Here is a 19345-nt window from a genome sequence, read left to right on the forward strand (position 1 = left end):
CTGAGACCAGAAGAACTAGATGCTGCCCAGCTACCACCAATGACCGCCCTGACAGGGAACACAACAGAGAGTCCCTGACTGAGCAGGAGAAAAGTAGGGTGCAGAACTTAAATTCTAGTAAAAAAACAAGACTTAATGGTCTGACTGAGACTGGAGGGACCCTGGAAGACTTAGCCCCTGGACTCTCTGTTAGCCCAGAACTGAAACCATTCCCAAAGCCAGCTCTTCAGACAAGGATTAGACTGGACTATAAGACATAAAATGATACTCATGAAGAGAGTACTTTTTAGCTCCAGTAGATACATGATACTAAATGGGCAGCTCCTGTCCAGAGGCAAGATGAGAAGGCAAAAAGGGACAGGAGCTGTTTGAATGGACATGGGAAATCTGAGGTGAAAAGGAGGAGTGTGCTGTCACATTACAGGGAGAGCAGCTAGGGTCACATAGCAACGTGTGTATAAATTTTTGTATGAGAAACTGACTTGAACTGTAAACTTTCACTTAAACCACAATAAAAAAAATACATATATATTTTAGTAAACCATGTTGTAAATAGATGTGTTGTCATCCAGGCTTGTTGTTGCATTTACAGAGTACAGGCAGAGTTGTTGTTATTCAGTGATGTCGAGTCAGTTCCAACTCATATGACCCTCTGTACAACAGAACAAAACACTGCCCAGTCCTGTGCCATCTTCATGATCGATGTTGTGCTTGAACCCATTGTTGCAGCCACTGTGTCAATCCATCTCATTGACGGTCTTCCTCTTTTTTGTTCACCCTCTGCTTTACCAAGCATGAAGTCCTTCTCCAAGGTCTAGTCCCTCCTGATAACATGTCCAAAGTATGTGACACGAAGTTTCACCATCCTTGCTTCTAAGGAGCATTCTGGCTGTACTCCTTCCAAGACAGATTTGTTCATTCTTTTGGCAGTCCATGGTATATTCTATATTCTTCGCCAACACCATAATTAGAAGGTGTCAATTCTTCTTCTAAGAATTGAAAACATGAGGCAATTGAAAACACCATGGCTTGGGTTGGGCGTACTTTAGTCCTTAAAGTGACGTCTTTGCTTTTTAACACTTTAAATAGGTCTTTTGCAGCAGATTTGCCCAATGCAATGCCTCTGTACACGTGGACCTCGTGGGATGGAATACACAGGAATCAAATCGACTACATCTGTGGAAAGAGACAATGGAAAAGCTCAATATCTTCAGTCAGAACAAGGCCAAGGGCCAACTACAGAACAGACCATCAATTACTCATATGCAGGTTCAAGTTGAAGCCAAAGAAAATTAGAATGAGTCCACAAGAGCCAAAGTACAACCTTGAGTATATCCCACCTGAATTTAGAGACCATCTCAAGAATATAGTTGATGCATTGAACACTAATGACCAAAGACCAGATGAGTTGTGGAATGACATCAAGGATATCATACATGAAGAAAGCAAGAGGTCATTGAAAAGACAGGAAAGAAAGAAAAGACCAAAATGGATGTCAGAAGAGATTGTGAAACTTGCTCTTGAATGTAGAGTAGCTAAAGTGAATGGAAAAAATGATGAAGTAAAAGAGCTTAACAGAAGATTTCAAAGGGCAGCTCGAAAAGACAAAGTAAACTATTATAATGAAATGTGCAAAGACCTAGAGATAGAACACCAAAAGGGAAGAACACACTCAGCATTTCTCAAGCTGAAAGAACTGAAGAAAAAATTCAACCCTCGAGTTGCAATACTGAAGGATTCTGTGGGCAAAATACTGAACGATGCAAGAAGCATCAAACTAAGATGGAAAGAATACACAGAGTCATTGTACCAAAAGAATTGGTCAACATTCAACCATTTCAGGAGGTAGCATATGATCAAGAACTGAAGGAAGAGGTCCAAGCTGCACTGAAGATGTTTTCGAAAAACAAGGCTCTAGGGATTGACAGAATACCAACTGAGATGTTTCAACAAAATGGATGCAGCACTGGAAGTGCTCATTCATCTGTACCAAGAAATCTGGAAGACAGCTACCTGGCCTACCGACTGGAAGAGATCCATATTTATGCCTATTCCAAAGAAAGGTGATCCAACTGAATGCGGAAATTATCAAACAATATCATTAATACCACAGGCAGAGTAGATTTAGCATACTTCTAAAGGGCCTTTGGATTTTCAGAATGGCAAATGAGCACTGGCTTCAAGTCACCAGCGGCATTAGCCCCTAACAAGAGAGTCAGCCTGTCCTTTGAAGTTTTGAAGCCAGGCATTGACTTCTCTCTAGCTCTGAAAGTCCTGGATGGCATCTTCTTTCAATATAAGGTTGTTTCGTCTGCATCAAAAATCAGTTGATTATTGTAGCCACCTTCATGAGTTATCTTAGCTAAATCTTCTGGATGACTTGCTGCAAGCTTCTGCATCAGCCCTTGCTGCTTCACCTTACACTTTTATGTTATGGAGATGACTTCTTTCCTTAAACCTCATAAACCAACTTCTGTTAGCTTCCAACTTTTCTTCTGCAGCTTCCTCACCTCTCTCAGCCTTCATAGAATTGAAGAGAATTAGGGCCTTGCTCTGGATTAGGCTTTGGCTTAAGGGAATGTTGTGGCTGGTTTGATCTTCTATCCAGACCACTAAAACTTTCTCCATGTCGTTAATAAGGCTTTTTCACTTTCTTATCATTCCTGCGTTCACTGGAATAGCACTTTTAATTTCCTTCAAGAATTTTCCCTTTGCTTTCACAACTTGGCTAACTGTTTGGCATAAGAAGCCTAGCTTTTGGCCTATCTCGGCTTTTCACATGCCTTCCTCACTAAGTTTAATCACTTCTAGCTTTTGATTTAAAGTGAGAGACGGGTGACTCTTCCTTTCACTTGAACACTTAAAGGCCATTAATTGGTCTAATTTCAATATTGTCACGTCTCAGGGAATAGGGAGGCTTGAGGAGAGGGAAAGAGACAGGGGAACGGCTGGTCAGTGGGGCAGTCAGAACACACAACATTTATCAATTAAGTTCACTGTCTTATATGGGCGTGGTTTGTGGTACCCAAAACAATTACAATAGTAACATCAAAGATCACTGATCACAGGTCGCCATAACAGATATAGTAATAATGAAAAAGTTTGAAATATTCTGAGAATTACCAATATGTGACACAGAGATATGAAGTGAGCACATGCTGTTTGAAAAAGGCACCGATAGACTTGTTCCACGCAGGGCTGCCACAAACCTTCAATGTGTAAAAAACACAGTATCTGCGAAGTGCAATAAAGCGAAGCACAATAAAACAAGCTATGTCTGTACCATGGACTGCAGAAGAATGAATAAATCTGTCCTGGAAGAAGTACAGCCAGAATGCTCCTTAGAAACGAGGCTAGTGAGACTTTGTTTCATATACTTTGAACATGTCATCAGGAGAGCTCAGTCCCTGGAGACGGACATCATGCTTCGTAAAGTAAAGGGTCAGGGAAAAAGAGGAAGACCCTCAATAAGATGGATTCACGCAGTGGCTGCAACAGTGGGCTCAAACATAGCAACGATTGTGAGGATGGCACAGCACTGGGCAGTGTTTCATTCTGTTGTACATAGAGTCACTATGAGTCAGAACCAACTCAACGGCACCTAACACACACACACACACGCACACACACACACACACAGTTCCAGGTGATCAAATTTTAAAATTAACTGCACAGGTTCTATGACTAGCCCGTCTCTGAATCTAGGTGATACGGAAATGGCATAGAGAGGGGAGCAGAAGAGAAAAGAAAGAGAAGAGGAGACTGAAGAATAGAAAACAGATTTTTTTTTTTTTTACAAACTCCCAACATGAATCCTCCTCCCTTAAAGAACCCAAAACCAAACCAAACCCATTGCCATGAAGTCAATTCCTACTCATGGTGACCCTATGTGTTACAGAGTAGAACTTCTGCATAGGGTTTTCTTGGCTGTAATCTTTAGTTTAGGATGGGTTCAAACCACCAACCTTTAGGTTAGTAAAGGAGCACAAACCATTTGCACCCCCCAGGGACCTTTCTTAAAGGACCTCGCCTGAAGAAATCATGTTTTGTGGAAGTCTACCGATAGTATCATCTTAATTTTTTCACATGAATGCACTAGCTATAAACTAATATTCTTAGTTGTATTCTCAAAAATCAGGTCAACAAATATTTGTTGATTTGTTGTTTGAGGGAAGGGAAGAAGAATGGTCTGGAATTAACTATGCTATTTGCGAAAAAAAAAAAAAAAAGACTGTAGCATAAACCAGTGTCTAAATTATAATCTGCCAGCCCATAAAAAAAAAATATCAAGGAAGCTTGGACCAGAATTTACATTTGTTTGCAGTATTATTCCTGAGGAAGAATTCTTGATTGCTAAACACACTAAGGAACCCCGACTGCACCTCAGATTTTGCTAGCACAATTACGCCTTTATGCCAACATTTGTAACCCACAGATTTTCAGAAAGTGTATTTTCTCACCTTGAGTTTGTATTGACTGGAATTGAGTATATGGAACCTGAGGGCAAAAATGTATCCGAGCTGTTGCCATCTGCCAAACCACCTTCAAGTAAATGATCCAGTTGAAGAGATGGCACCAACTACCAAGCATTTCTAAGGTAGACTCAAGTGGGGTAACAGGGTGAAGTGAAGTAGGCCCTACTCACTCAGATCTTTGTTCTTTTTGTCAGGCTACAGGCTGAGAATCATCTGCCAGCTTCACATCAGTATAGAAATAAATGGCATCCTCTCAAAGTATTCATCTGCCTAAAACTGCTCTGAAAAAGATGTTGAATTTTTTTTTTTAGACAGTAAATTCAAAACTTTAAAACCTTCCCAATGATATTGTAAATACCACATTCAAAAGTCAATCATTAGAGAACTTAAATAGACATTTCTCCAAAGAAGGTATATGAGTGGCCAATAAAACACATGAAAAGATGCTGGACTTAGTCACTAGGGAAATGCAAATCCAAACTACAATGAGATGGAACCTCACACTCACAAGGATGGCTATTATCCAAAAAAAAAAAGCAGGGAAGGGGAATAACAACTGTCAGTTAAGAGGTGGAGAAATTGGAACCCTTGTACATTGCTTGAGGGATTGTAAAATGGTGCAGCCACTGTGGAAAACAGTTTGGTGGTTCCTCAAAAAGTTAAGCATAGAATTGTCTTATGACCCAGCAATTCCACTCCTAGGTATATACCCAAGAGACTTGAAAGCAGTGACTCATATAGATATTTATGGACCAATGTTTATTGCAGCATTATTCACAGTAGAGGCTCTTGTAACATTTCCTTTTCAATGACTGGCCTGATTAACCAATGCTCCCCACACCTTCTGTGACTGACTGAGGCCTGTGGCACACCAAATGCCCTTTAGTATACACAGAATTCTGCTCTCACCAGTTGTTTGAATGTTTCCAAACCTTTTTTTATGCCTGTTGTAATTTGCAATTATAATGGCATGGTTTAATTTAACATTATTGCATAAGTTGATGAAATATGGTGCATAAAAAAAGATATTTTTATGAAAACTGAATATAATGCTTTAGAAAAAGATCAATAAATGCAAAATACTAAAAAAATATTGCTGTAGAATTGAGGAGCAGAGCCACACAACTGTGTGAGGAAAAAAATCCAAAATATCTAGGATTCTGCACTCAGATGACATCACAAAAGTCAAGTTCCTGCTCCCCTAAATTAAGAAATAATAGCTGATGCATTATAGTGGGGTTCATGCAGAAAGACAAGGCAGAACCCCAATTGCAGAATACATTCTTCATCAAGAATATTGGGAAATGAATGTACATTTATGTACTTAAGTTAAAATAAAACATTATATATATGTTTGTATTTTGTGATTTCTGTGGTTTGAGTGTGATTATCTGCTTTAATCAAAATTTCTGATCAACCGACTAGCTATCACAGGAGCTTCACTTAAGAAGGCTTCTCTGTATATTCTCATGCCTTAATATGTAATATCAGAAAATCGTCTCACCTACAAAGAATAATAGGACTCTCTCCTAAGAAAGTTAATTTTACATTGATTCAGCTGTACCATGGTTCAACTCATTTCTTTAAAACACATCTGCTATACAGAGGAATCCCAGTGGTACAATGGTTAAGCATTTGACTGATTACTGAAGTGTCAGCAGTTCGAACCTGCCAGCAGCTCCACCAGAGAAAAGACCTGGTGATCTACTCCTGTAAAGATTACAGGCTAGGAAGCCCTATGGGACAGTTCTACTCTGTATTTTGGACCACTGTGAGTCAGAATCGAGTTGACAGCACACAACAACAACGACAACAACATACAGAGTAAATGTCTGATGTATTGTGATTCACTTTTAACGCTGTATATGTTAGAGGAGAATTAAATGCTTTGATAAAAATGTATTAGTATGAGAACCCATTAACCAACCACATTTTCATTCTTTCTGTCATCTGGAATCCCCGCCCAATAATTATCGCCATAATCCCCACCCACCCCCACCCTATATGCATTCATCAGGGCATCATCAGGGCTCATCCAAGATAAACAACGTCAGTGAGTTTGATTCCAGCACCATCACCTACTGGGCTCAACCCTTGCACCCTAAAGCCATGTGCACATATAGAACTGGCAACGGATTACAAAACACAGGGATGAGGAAGGATCTTCAAAGGAGGGACTATATTATTTACTTAATGTTGTATCTCTCAGTAGACAGAGACTAGTCTTTTAGGAGAAGTGCATTATTTATTTGTTTTTAATTATAACAATGCTTTGTTATTAGATTTCATTTTTTCCAAAATCAATTCTGGCTCTTTAGGTTTATGCCAGCCCATATCACTGTGTTAACTGTATACGGTAATTAATGATCACCACCTGTCCTTCTGGTTGGGTGTCAGTGAGGCGCTCAGTGTAGGAGCAGCTGCCACATCTCATTTCAGCTCTAGTGGTGAAGAGCTCCCAAGAGGTCTCCAGGGAGATTAAGATCTTTTGACAAGCATTTCTTGTACTCCCTGTTGCTTATTAGACATGGGCCCAGTTCACAGTCTTTATATCACTCTGAAGGCAATATAGATATGACGGATGCAATAGCATGAGTGATCTTGCCATGCCATCAGGATGCTACTATGTTCTTGGAGATCTGTGATGATTTTTCCAGAAATCAACTGCCGTATCAATCAATCCAACCACAAAGTCCAAGTGTGATTTTTTGCAATCCCCTGAAGATCACCTGTGCAATCTCGCAAGGTTCTCTGAAACAAGTTGCTGTTCCAAGGGTTCCTCAAGAGTTCCTAGAGAGCTGGTATCATTGAGGTTCCTTTCTCTGAGTCTGGACCCAAATGAAACTAATCATTCCTGGGGTCAGCCACTGAAAGAGTCACAAGATTTCTAGAAGGTGGAAATGAGTTTGCTGTTTAGCACAACAGTGGGAGAATAAACACCAAGATTGCTTCTGCTACGTGGTTCATGTGTGAAGGACCAGCTGATGAACACTAGCAGGGCCTTCCAAATGCTAGGAAAAGAAAAGAAATATAACATAATTGTAATGTTCCAAGGAGAATCACTGCTATATCAAGGACAGCTTGTCCCAAAAATCCAGAAAATCAATGAATATCTATGCAGGGCTCATCTGAGGTAAGACCACCTCAAGATTTTATCGAATGCAGCTGGTCATTGCCTTAGAAAGTCAGCAGCTAGGTCAAGTAGCTTGGTCAGTGTGTATTCCTGGAGAAGGCTCACATCTTTTTGTTGTAAGCACATCTTAGAAACTTAATAACTTCATCATTGGTGCTACTTCTCATGTTCACATCACGAAGCCCAGTTATCTCCTTTGTACCCACAAGAAGTGAAATGATGTGTGCTCCAGGCATGAAGCAAAAAGAAATCCCCAACAACCCCCTCCCAGGAATGCAGAGGGAAAAAAAAACCTTCTCCAATCCTCTCCAGGGAATCAGGTCTGGAAGAAAATGAAAGCCTCCAGCAACCCTCTCCTAGGCAAGGAGGGAGACAAAACTATCCCTGTTTTACCAGATCCTTCTCAGACCTAGCCAGGCAACACAAGGCCCCTCAGCATCTAACCAAGCAACTTCCCAAATTCCTTTGAAACCAGAGTGGAAAAAGTTATAAAAGCTGAGGACTCAGCTCCTGGTCAGTCAGGTCCCTGCACTCAGCAAAAAGTGGTTATCACAGTAACCTGAACCAGAGTGCAGACAGGTAAGCGGAGTCTTTGCCCTTCTCGAGAGACTCCCAGGGCACTGCTCTCAGAGTTCACAACATACTACTCTCCCCTCCAAACCACCCCTGAAAGAGGAAGGGGAAACTCTAAATTCAGAATGTAAGAAGGCATCACTTCTCTGTTGTCTCCTTCTTTGGAATAAGAGACAGTGGTTAAAACCCACTTTCTGAGCGCTCGGCCAAGCAGAATAACTTAAATGCAGTTTTTAGAATGTAAAGAAAACCATGAAATATAACATTTTTGCTGTGACTAAACCATGAAATTTTCCCTTCAGATTATTATTACTAATAATAATAAAAACACCCCATTGCTATCAAGTTGATTCTGACTCTGGGCAACCCCATATGTTACAGATTAGAACTGTTCCATAGAATTTTCTTGTCTATAATCTTTACAGAAACAGATTGCCAGGCCTTGCTTCTGTGGTGCCTCTAGGTGGGTTCAAACCATCAACCTTTAGTAGTCAAGTGCAAACTATTTGTGCCACCAAGGGAACTGCTGTAAAAAGATTAATCTCTACTTTGCAGAAAAAATATAGTAGATTAAAATTTTTCCCACAAATTTAAGATTAGGAACCACTAATAAAATTGAACCTGGAATGTTTTTTTCTTTTGCAATCACAAGGAGTTCCTTTGAGAGTCCCGTATACTTCTGGTGACATTTAAGTAACTTGGCTACTAGGTTCTGCTACAGATTCCTTCCCTCTGACCTCAGAGAGCTTCGTTATCCCAGTAGGGCTTTTGTTGACTTCTACTTGGCATCCTCTCACATCTTCACAGCCCCAAATCTTTTCATCTTCCAAGCCTCTCACTCTCCACGGATGGTCCCACCTTCTCTTTCACTGGAATTGAAGGCAATCGACACGAGCATTCCCAACCCTCCCCTCTGCGTCACACTGTGTCTGCATCTTCCCCCGACAGTGGAAGAAGTATCCTTTCACACAGCCAAGTCTAACCCTTAAACTGTACCCTTGATCCTATTTCTTCTGCCTCCCTGGGCACCTTACCCCATCAATTAAAGCCACCATTCCTTGCTCTTCAGTTTCGCCCTCTATTCAAACATGCACAAATACATCTTAGAAATCCTTCCTTCGATTTAGAGATTTCTGGGAGCCCCTGCCCTGTATTTCTCACTCTGATGTCAACCTTCTTGAAATGGTTCATTTATTTACTAAATATTTATTGAGTTCCTCCTACGTTGTGGAAAGCATCATACTAGATGTTAGGGAGATAACAAAGAATGAGACAAGGTTCCCCCTTCAAGTAAAGGAAAAATACAGCATATTGTCACTTATGATAAGCGCTGTTAAGAACCAAGGTGCTGGGAAAAAAAGAAAGAAACAAAGATGCTGAAACAGAGAGTGAGCAGAGACCCTACTGTAGACAGGGTGAGTAGGGAAGGCCTTTGATGAGAGAGTATTTTGGATAAGACCTGGAAGATGAAAAGGAGCCCTGGGAAGAGTTGGGGCAAAGAGCAATCCTGGCAGAGGGAACAAGATGGGCAAAGGCCCCAATGCGGGGGAGATCTTGGCTTGTTTGAGGAGGTAAAAAGCCACTGTGAGTAAAGTACAGTGAGCAGGGGGAAATCAGGATGATCTTGGAGAGGTAGACAGAGACCAGCTCCTATAGGCTGTCGTTATCTTAGAATTCATTATGAATCTAATGAGTAGTCATTAAGGATTTTTAGAGGGGAGTAAGAAAATGGCACACCTTGCTGGTGTGTGGAGAGGGAACTCGAGGGAAGCAAGAGCAAACTAAGCTGCTGCTGAAGCATCCCAAGTGAACAAGAACACTGACGGTCAAATTCTAAATCCATAGTGCTGTCATTTCTGTATCACTGATGGTTATCTACTTACTTAAATAATCTTTCTTTCCGTACACTTAGAAAAGATGGAAAATTGTGTTATAGGAGAGGAACAAGTATGTAGGTTATTCCCTTCCTTAAACAAAGACAAGTTCTGTTATGCGTCATGGAAAGTTAAAGCACAGTAATAAAATACCCAACAAGAAGTGTTGAATAATGATTTAGTGGAAACGTTGCTTTGCCTCCTGTTCATAGGTCCTAACTTCCCTCTCAAGTACTTAAGTTGCATGTTCTATTTATTTTGTTTTTAGATTACATTGACAACGATTGGCTATGGAGACAAAACTCCCCTCACTTGGCTGGGAAGATTGCTTTCTGCAGGTTTTGCACTCCTTGGCATTTCTTTCTTTGCACTTCCTGCCGTGAGTATCTTTGCAAAAATAAAACAGTTTGAATTAAGTCTTTACGGTTCATTAGAGTGAGCTGTCCACACGCTGATATGCCTATAAATATATCTATATCATTTACAAATATAATTTTTCTGATATAATGTTGACTTTTTTCTAAGTACTATATCTAGTTGAATAATTTATAAGATGTGGTCTTCCCTTGGAGCCCTGGTGGCACAGTGGTTAAGAGCTTGGCTGCTAACCAAAAGGTCAGCAGTTCAAATCCACCAACAACTCCTTGGAAACCCTATGGGACGGTTCTACTCTGTCCTATAGGGTTGCTATGAGTCAGAATCGACTTGATGACAACGGGTTTTACCATCGTCTCTTAGAGACACTTAACCTGAGAGGTTAATATCGGCTAGGTGTTTATGACCAAATAATAATCCAGAGGCATCACCTCTTAGTCAGCATGCTACAAATCCATTTAAAATGTTTGTAAAGTTTTAAAGACATTTTATTTTTAAGCTGTTAGCTCCAATTTGGCTTATACTGTATGCTACTAAAGACATGGATGTGCTCAAGGGAAAGATTTACCTCTTTAGGTCCATTTGAGTGAAAAGCATGTGATCTAATGTTTTAAATATGTCAGGTGATTTATTCTTTGTCATCATCATTGATTTTTCTTAATGAGCAGTTTCTGCATCTTATTAGAATGACGTACGCATTTATCTTCACCTCAGCTTCTGATTATTTCCTCCTTAATAGATGAAGCTTGCCTTTCTGGTCATTTTATCCTCTTATTTCTCTAAAGGCAGTTGGTCAAATATTCCAATTTGCCACCATCCCCAATCTCTCACTTTTGTACCCTCCACTCTAGGGAGAAGAGAGTCAACCAAAAGGTGTGTTAAAGTGGTGGTGGGCAGCGTACTTAAGGAGAATAGAACCCCCACCCCTGTCCCAGACACAAGCTGATGCTATGGCACAGCCTCCACCAAGCAGAGACCCCAGAATACCCCTCAGAAAAAAGCCAAGAGAGTGGGGAGCTCAGATGGGGATTTTCAGCAGCTTTAGTTTACAGAGCCTCTCTTCTCCCCAGTTAATGAGTGCAGAGGACACTCTTGTCCTTCCCATAGCTAGCACCCAACTCTGGATTAACCAGCTGGTTCTGCCCAAACAAAACAAGCCAGTGCCGTTGAGTTGATTCCAACTTACAGCGACTCCATGTATATCCGAGTAGAACTGTGCTCCATAGAGTTTTCAATGGCTGATTTTTCAGAAGTAGAGCGCCAGGACTTTCTTCCAAGGTACCTCCGGGTAGATTCGAACCACCAACCTTTTGGTTATCAGCCAAGCATGTTAACCGTTTGCACCACCCAGGGACTCCTGGTTCTGCCCTAGACCACAGAAAATCACAGAGAGGAGACCAGAGAGACCATACATAAGCCTGACATTAGATCTCCGTTTGAATTCTGTCTTTGTCACGTACTACATATGTGACCTTGAGTACATTTCTTCATCAGTAACATGAAGAAATTTTGTGAAGACCAATATGATAAAGTCAAGTGCTTGTCATGAAGAAAATTTTTAATAAATGTTACTTCCCTTTACCTGTCTGAATCTGGAAATGTGTGTTTTTTATTGAAATGACAAAACCAAGGAGGGTAATAAAAAGACCTCACTTATCCAGAGTCAACTCCTCTAACAATCTTAGCAATCCAGAACAAAGCAGAGACTCACTCAATAATTACATTCCCTGCGATACAATATCTTTAAAAGCAGTAAAATGCAGTCTTCGGGTTTCTTACCCAAAAGAATGGCACAAAATACCTGCTGCTTTTGTGTTTATACTTATCCTGAGGCCACGTATACAACAACTTCAGTGATCCAGAGAAAAACTAAGACAAGGAAGTCGCAACCTCTGAGCCATTAAAATAGACAACAGTGTATTGCTGCCTTATAGGAGAGCCTTCTGAGACCTAATTTATTGTCTATTCTTAATTTAGAGAAAATTCTGGTAAATGGGGTTATATAGTTTCACAATGCTTTGAAGATTACAGACAGCACGTGCAGAGGCAGCAAATACTGTAACAGGAGCAGGAAGACGTGATGAAAGACTAACAGTGAGGGGGGGAAGAAAAACTGTAGGAAGGAAACGGAAATGTAGCATTAGGGTAAACCCACCTCTGGAAGCATGGCTGGTTCCAGAACAGTGAAATACCCCGTACCCATAATGAAAATCTGGGCTATCGTGGAGAGGTTAAACTGTGTCAATATGCTGAGATTCATGTCAGAGACTTGATAGTCAGTCTTGGATAGGTTTCCCACCAAGTGATTACATTTTTTTAAATAAGTGAGTTAAATTAATACATGGAAATCTGAAAAATTTGCTTGCCCAGAAGAGAACATTCTCTAACAATGCCAAGAAAAGTAGCCTTTACCGTGGATCTTTTGACTGCAGCCTCACAATAGGTGCTGAGGTCTTGCTGATTGAGTGAAAGACTAAACGGTCCATATGTACCTTTAAAAAAAAACAAGGTGGCTGGAAATGTCATCCTGCCCTGTGCATCCTGGCAACCAACAGTGTTGTCTGATTCAAAGCTGACAGAGTATGATGGCATTCTGCTAAGAAAGTTAGAGGTGGATTGTGTGCTGTTCCTGTTTGGGGTTTCCTCCCATCAGGAAACCTGAGGACCAAGGAAGAGAAGTTCCCTCATCTTTCCTTCAAAGCAGAAGGACTGTCTAGGACATCTCAGAGTCATACAGACACCCTTCCTCCAAAGGGAGTTCACTTTTCCTGAGGCCCCAGCTCCTCTGCATCGCCCAGATGAGCAGGCCTTCCTCCTCTTTAGGACATTCCCTGCTATGGCTAAGTGTATCTTTCAGCATTGCCTGTTCTCCGTGTGGGGGGTACAAATTAGGTCATTTAATCTAAAGGATAACAGAAGGGTAAATATAAAGCCTTTACGAAAATATGTTTTCTTTCTAGTTGGTGTTTATTTAGCACTGCTTAGCATAGTCCTAAAACTTAAAACCTAACAACTTAGGTTTTATTATCTTAGAATATAAATTAAAACAAAACTCAGCTTGTAAAAATTTGCATCTACTGGTGCCGATATGTGAAGGGATGGCACATATATTCAAAGATTAAGCTGCATTGTGTGTGTGTGTACGTGTGTGTGTTTCATAGCAGACTTTATTTTAACAGACTTGCATTGAGCTATGTTAAGAGTGGTAGAAGAAAATTGGAACAGAGTCCTAACAAGACAATAAGCAGACCTAGTTTAATAACTGTTGTAATGTACAGTTTGGCGCAAGAGATTATGTAGCAAACATTTGCCATCTACTAATATATGTTTCTAAGCAATGCCAGTGTGATTTTCAGCATATTTTCATTTGTTTGGCAGATGCTAGATTTATGCTATGTAAGGCCCGTGTTCATTTTCCAAAAGGGATTTAACTCTGAACCTCATATCCACGTAGTAAGTGCTCAAAATGATAGCTATTGCTATTAATTCAGTGTCTACAAAATCTGAATTATGCTCCAAATAAGTGGACATATATGCATATGTGTGATGTATTATAAATATATTCAATGAATTCTAATGTTTTGTCTTCCCTTACATGTTTATACTTCACGGAAAATGACATTAAGAGAAAAAATCATTTTTTCTAAAATGATCTTAAATAGCAGAAAAAAATTTGGGAGTATGCACAACTAGAGTTGATCTTGATTTGGAAGTGGAGTGCCATTTTATAACCTCTGAATGGAGGAAAATGTTGTTTAAGTCTGCAAGCAAGATCACAGAGACCAGGTTTTTATCATTGTGCAGTTACAACCTGCATGGGATGGAGAGCTTAGACATAGTAAGGCGGTCACTGGAAAAGAGATGGAAAACAGAACCTATGATGTCATTTGTAATTTCAAGGCAGCTATTTATCCTAATTAGTAGTGGAGTGGATCATTGTTCATTAATAGCAAATAGTATTATTGTGTGATTCTGTATTTTGAATATGATTATATTACTCATTGTCTGGTTGTTGTCATAGATGTATTCAGAATTGTAGGATCTCAAAGGAAGTTCAGAGGTCTTCTAAACCCCAAAAATACCTCAGCCAAGTTGTCATCTAGCCAAGTCTTAACACCTCCTTAGAGATGAGAAACCCATCACCTCCCTAGGCAGCCTATACCATCTTTAAACTGCTTTTTTATTTTATGTATTTATTTTTTTACTGTCTTACCCTTCACCAAAGTTACCATTTATCTATTGTCTATTTAGTTAAACTACTTTTTTAAAATAAAGAAAAGAAAAACAACCAGTCCTTACCTATGGCAAATATTTCATTAGCAGTTCTAAAACACTGGTCTCTAACCTAAGGGTTAGACGCCTTGAAGTTTAATAAAACACTGGTCTCTAACCTAAGGGTTAGACGCCTTGAAGTTTAATAAAGCACTAATAATTTATAGCTAGCAAGAAAAATCTACAGACTTGAAAGTTTTGGTGCTCCAAGTCCCATGCTTACAGACCAAGTGCAGAGACTGAATTTAGCAAGCCCCAAGAGCCAACCCAAAGCTGAGACAAAGTGTCGTGGCTTCTCAGATGTTAGACCAAAGCAAACTGAAAAGAGGGGGGGAATATTAAAGACGTGGAATTTTGGCCAATTGAGATGATCAGCCGAATGAAAGCAAACTAGCCAGAAAACTAATATAAACATGGAAGGAACATACTAATCCTACTACCACCAAAATCTGAAATTTAAAAACAAACCTGTTGCTGTGGAGTCGATTCCAACTCCTGGCGACACTGTAGGACAGAGTAGAACTGTCCCGTAGGGTTTCCAAGGAGCAGCTGGTGGGTTCAAACTGCCAACCTTTTGGTAGCAGCCAAGCTTTTAACCACTGTACCACCAGGGCTCCAAAATCTGAGTAGGTGAGCCAGAACCAAAAAAGAATGCTCAAAATGTGAGAGTAAAACTGAAGAACATAGGAATGTGCTTTGCAATAACATATGCTCTTATCTTTATTGTACAAACAGGCAAAATAGAAAACCTTCTACATCTTCAAAACCGAGTCTCTGTTTATCTCATCTGGATAACTGTCCCTCACTCCCCCTTTTCCTCTATTTTGGTAGGTGTAAAATTATAGCATCACTGAGGATTAAAGCTGGGACAGATTTTAAACACTTCTCCCTCCATTTAATGGATGAAAATATAAAATTTCATAATTTCATCACAGTAATTGAGATACTACCATGTCCACAGCAAAGCCATGGTGGCTCAGTGATTAAGAGCTATGGCTGCTAACCAAAAGCTCGGCAGTTCAGATTCACCAAGGTAGTTCTGTTCTGTCCTATAGGGTCACTATGAGTCAGAATCAACTTGATGACAACGAGTTTGAGTTTGATTTTGGTATCTCAAATTTAAGATCCTTGGGTGGTGCAAATGATTTGTGCTTGTCTACTAACCTAAAGGTTGGTGGATCAAACCCACCCAGTGGTACCATGGAAGAAAGGCCTGGCAATTTGCTTCTATTAAGATTACAGCCAAGAAAACCCTATGGAGGAGTTGTACTCTGTAATACATGGGGTTGCCATGAGCCAGAATTGACTCGACAGTAACAGGTTTGGTTGACTTTTTTTTTTTTTTAATCCCAAATTTAAAACCTAGCTCTGTTCAAAGCCAGAATTCATGGCTTATCAATTCCATCACTGAATAAGACCATTGACTCTAACTCAAGTGTAAAGAAATGTCACCAAAAAGGCCACACACAAAAAAAATTTTTTTTAATGTTGTAATTTTTATTTATAATTACAGTGTCTCTTAATATACCAAAAATGACCATGCCTAGCTGGTTTACTAGAGAAAAAACGTTGTTGGATTTTTGGCAATATAGTCCCAACAACTTGCTGTTGGCCAGTGGCATTATTACAGTGACAGACAGTGTTTGTTTCAATAAGTAACATACTTGTGGATAGATTACATAATGTTTGTGTTTTCTCAAACTCTGCTTATTGAGTTTTTTTTTTTAATATTCATGTGATTTAACAGTGCTTTTGAAGTTTGTTTGTTTTTTTTTTTTTTAGTACTATTTTTATATTTTGTTCCAGGGCATTCTTGGCTCAGGTTTTGCATTAAAAGTACAAGAACAGCACCGCCAGAAACATTTTGAGAAAAGAAGGAACCCAGCTGCCAACCTCATTCAGGTAAATGTCAGTGTAATAAGTAGATAGCAACATCTGTCTCCATAAGTGCTTGCTGGGTCGTTTTCCAATCTCTGGTCTTCATTGCTTGGTAGAGCACTGTTTTTTAAAAAAAGGAAGCCAGTACTCAATGCGCAGTCTTGAATTTGGGTGGGTGTTCCCACCGCCCCCAACCACCACTAGCAGAAAAAAATAGATTTTTAGTAAATTGCACGTGCATTGTTCAGATTAATTAACGGTGTCAGCAAAGCCGTGCAGAGGTTAGCGGTTGTGTGGCTTCTGGAATGACCTAATCTGCCTTATGAATTACTTGGTGAAACGTAATTGATCATTAAGTGATGGAGCAGAACATGGCATTGTTCCCTGCATCACAATTACTTTCTCCAGCCAGATGTATGGCACTGCTCTGAAGAACAACCTATTTGTTTAGAATGTCAAGGTTTAGTACCTGTGGAATTGCTTTTAATACCATCTCAGGCAATAACTTGAAATAGTTATCTCATCTTAAGAGCTCGTGGGACCATAGAATAGATCAATATTTGAGAATAAGAAATAATAAGCATGTTATTTGAAGCTAGCTCATAGTATATAGGTTTTGTTTAGCATTTAATTTTCTTTTCAATAACTTAGGCTTAACTTCCTCACTAAAAGGAATGCTTCCTCTTTTTCCATCCATACCTTTTGAGAGCAGAGCCATCCTAGAACCAAGTTGTTTAAGAATCACAAATTATATTTTTTCTCTAGATCCATAATGTGAAGTCAGCTTTTAGATATGGACAAGATGATTGTACAATCTAAAGTTTCTCCATTTCCTGCCAGACAGTGAAGGCACCAAATCTTCTAAACAGGAAGGGTTTGGGGTAGCCATCTAAAGTGCTAGGAGACTTACCTTCATGCTGTAGTAGCAAGCACATTGTTTTAATTTAGATTGTAGGTTTACATGGGTGGTTTGGAGGGGTTAACCACCCCACAACCCTATCCGTAGCCTTTACCTATGGCTGTGACATGCAGTACCTCCAGCAGAAATGGAGGTAGGGAAAGAAAGCAGTGGGGAAGGGATTTAGTTATATCATTACAGAGAGGTGTTTGTATCTAGTGACTAAACGAGGATATTGATTTTTAAAGCAAACTATTCTGCAACTATGGACAAGGAAATGGGCCACTGGGCATGACTTATAATGCACACCTCTTTAAATAGAAGTCTCCATTTTTTAAATTTCCAGTTTTTCAAGGAAGACTAAAAGATAAATTAAACTTTGTTTCTCAAAGGAAAACATCCCTAAGTAGTAGAACTGTAAGATCGGAAGCCAAACAATAATTGGTATAATGAAAAGAGGAGTCACACACTTCCAGAGGTGTATTTCCAGAATACCCTAGATCCAGAACTGATAGCCTGTCATCCTATGAGCTTCTTAACCTGTCATGAGATGTTTTGACGCTGCTAATGAATTTTTCTTCTCACTATTCTTATTCTTTAATTTCCCTTCACTCTAGAACAATGCTTCCCAGCCTGTGAGTGCAGAAGCTATTCCGTGGGTTCCTTGCATCCATAGGGGTAGCAAGTCCTGTCTATACGTGAAGCCAATAATACATCTTATACATAGCTAGACTCCTTGCTTTTGGGAGACCAGAGATACTGTTGTCATTAATAAGGTTCCCATTTATTTAAAATCTCTACTAAATTATTTATTAGCTTTTTTATTGTGTCTTTTCTCAGTTGACACATACTCAAAATACAACCACTTCTGTGTACAGATCCTTGATACTTCTGAACCTTTGAAGGGAAACCCATGTCAAATGACATTCTAGACTCTGAGCTCTTCTGTTGGAATGTGAGTCCTTGAGGAATTCCTTGTGCATGTAGTAGTTGTGTACTGTCCAGTACCGTAGCCATCAGCTACATGTGGCTAGCTAAACTTAAATTACTGAAGATAAAATTAAAAATTCAGTTCCTCCCTGGCACTAGCCACATTGCAAGTGTTCAATATTCACATGAAACTAGTGGCTACTGTACTGGATAAGAGAGCCATAGAGAATAATAGGAGAAACTTTCCTGATCTGACATAAGTTATCCTTGATTACTGAATCCTGCAAAAACAAGTTCAATTCAACTTGAAAATGTACTTCTATTCCTACACCAAACCATTGGGGTAGAGGCATTTATATGTCTACAGCCCTGGTGGTGCAGTGGTTAAGAGTCTGGCTGCTAACCAAAAGGTTGGCAATTCAAATCCACCAGCGACTCCTTGGAAACCCTATGGGACAGTTCTACTCTGTCCTGTAGGGTTGCTGTGAGTCAGAATTGACTCAACAGCAGCAGGTTTTGGGTTAGCCAAAGCAAGGCAAGGCCTCCCTCACAGGTAACTCATAAAAGATGGATAAGAGGCTGATTGAACAGTTTTGCTTGGAGGCCTAGAAGAGTTTATGGCACTGAGTTATGTAACATATATTGTAATCAATATTTGAACTTGTACAAATGTAGGTAATAAGGGAATCAAATTGTGAATTTTTCTTTTACTTAAAACACCAATTTAAATGTTCTTAACAAACAAAAGTATGAAATCCAAGGCTCAGAAAATTCACGTATACCTTAATATCTGATTTACAGTTTCATTAATCAAAGTAGAATCTACTGATTTTTAAAAGCAATTGCTACTCCATTCAAATGCAATTAATGTATTTATCAGACATAGAAATAATAAAATGATTATTAGACTTATTCATTGTTCTTCCTTGCTGTGGCC

General features: G+C 39.6%; 1 protein-coding gene across 1 annotated transcript in view; it reads left to right on the forward strand.

The window, feature by feature from the left end:
- Positions 1 to 19345, forward strand: part of KCNQ5 (potassium voltage-gated channel subfamily Q member 5) — a 604670-nt gene that overhangs the window by 495354 nt on the left and 89971 nt on the right. Inside the window, exons 6-7 of the mRNA XM_004381376.2 lie at positions 10324 to 10434; positions 16509 to 16604. Coding sequence (XP_004381433.1) covers positions 10324 to 10434; positions 16509 to 16604 — 207 coding nt within the window. The remainder of the gene's footprint in view (positions 1 to 10323; positions 10435 to 16508; positions 16605 to 19345) is intronic.

The sequence above is a fragment of the Trichechus manatus genome, unplaced genomic scaffold (genome assembly GCF_000243295.1).
Source record: "Trichechus manatus latirostris isolate Lorelei unplaced genomic scaffold, TriManLat1.0 scaffold00083, whole genome shotgun sequence".
Taxonomy (NCBI): domain Eukaryota; kingdom Metazoa; phylum Chordata; class Mammalia; order Sirenia; family Trichechidae; genus Trichechus; species Trichechus manatus.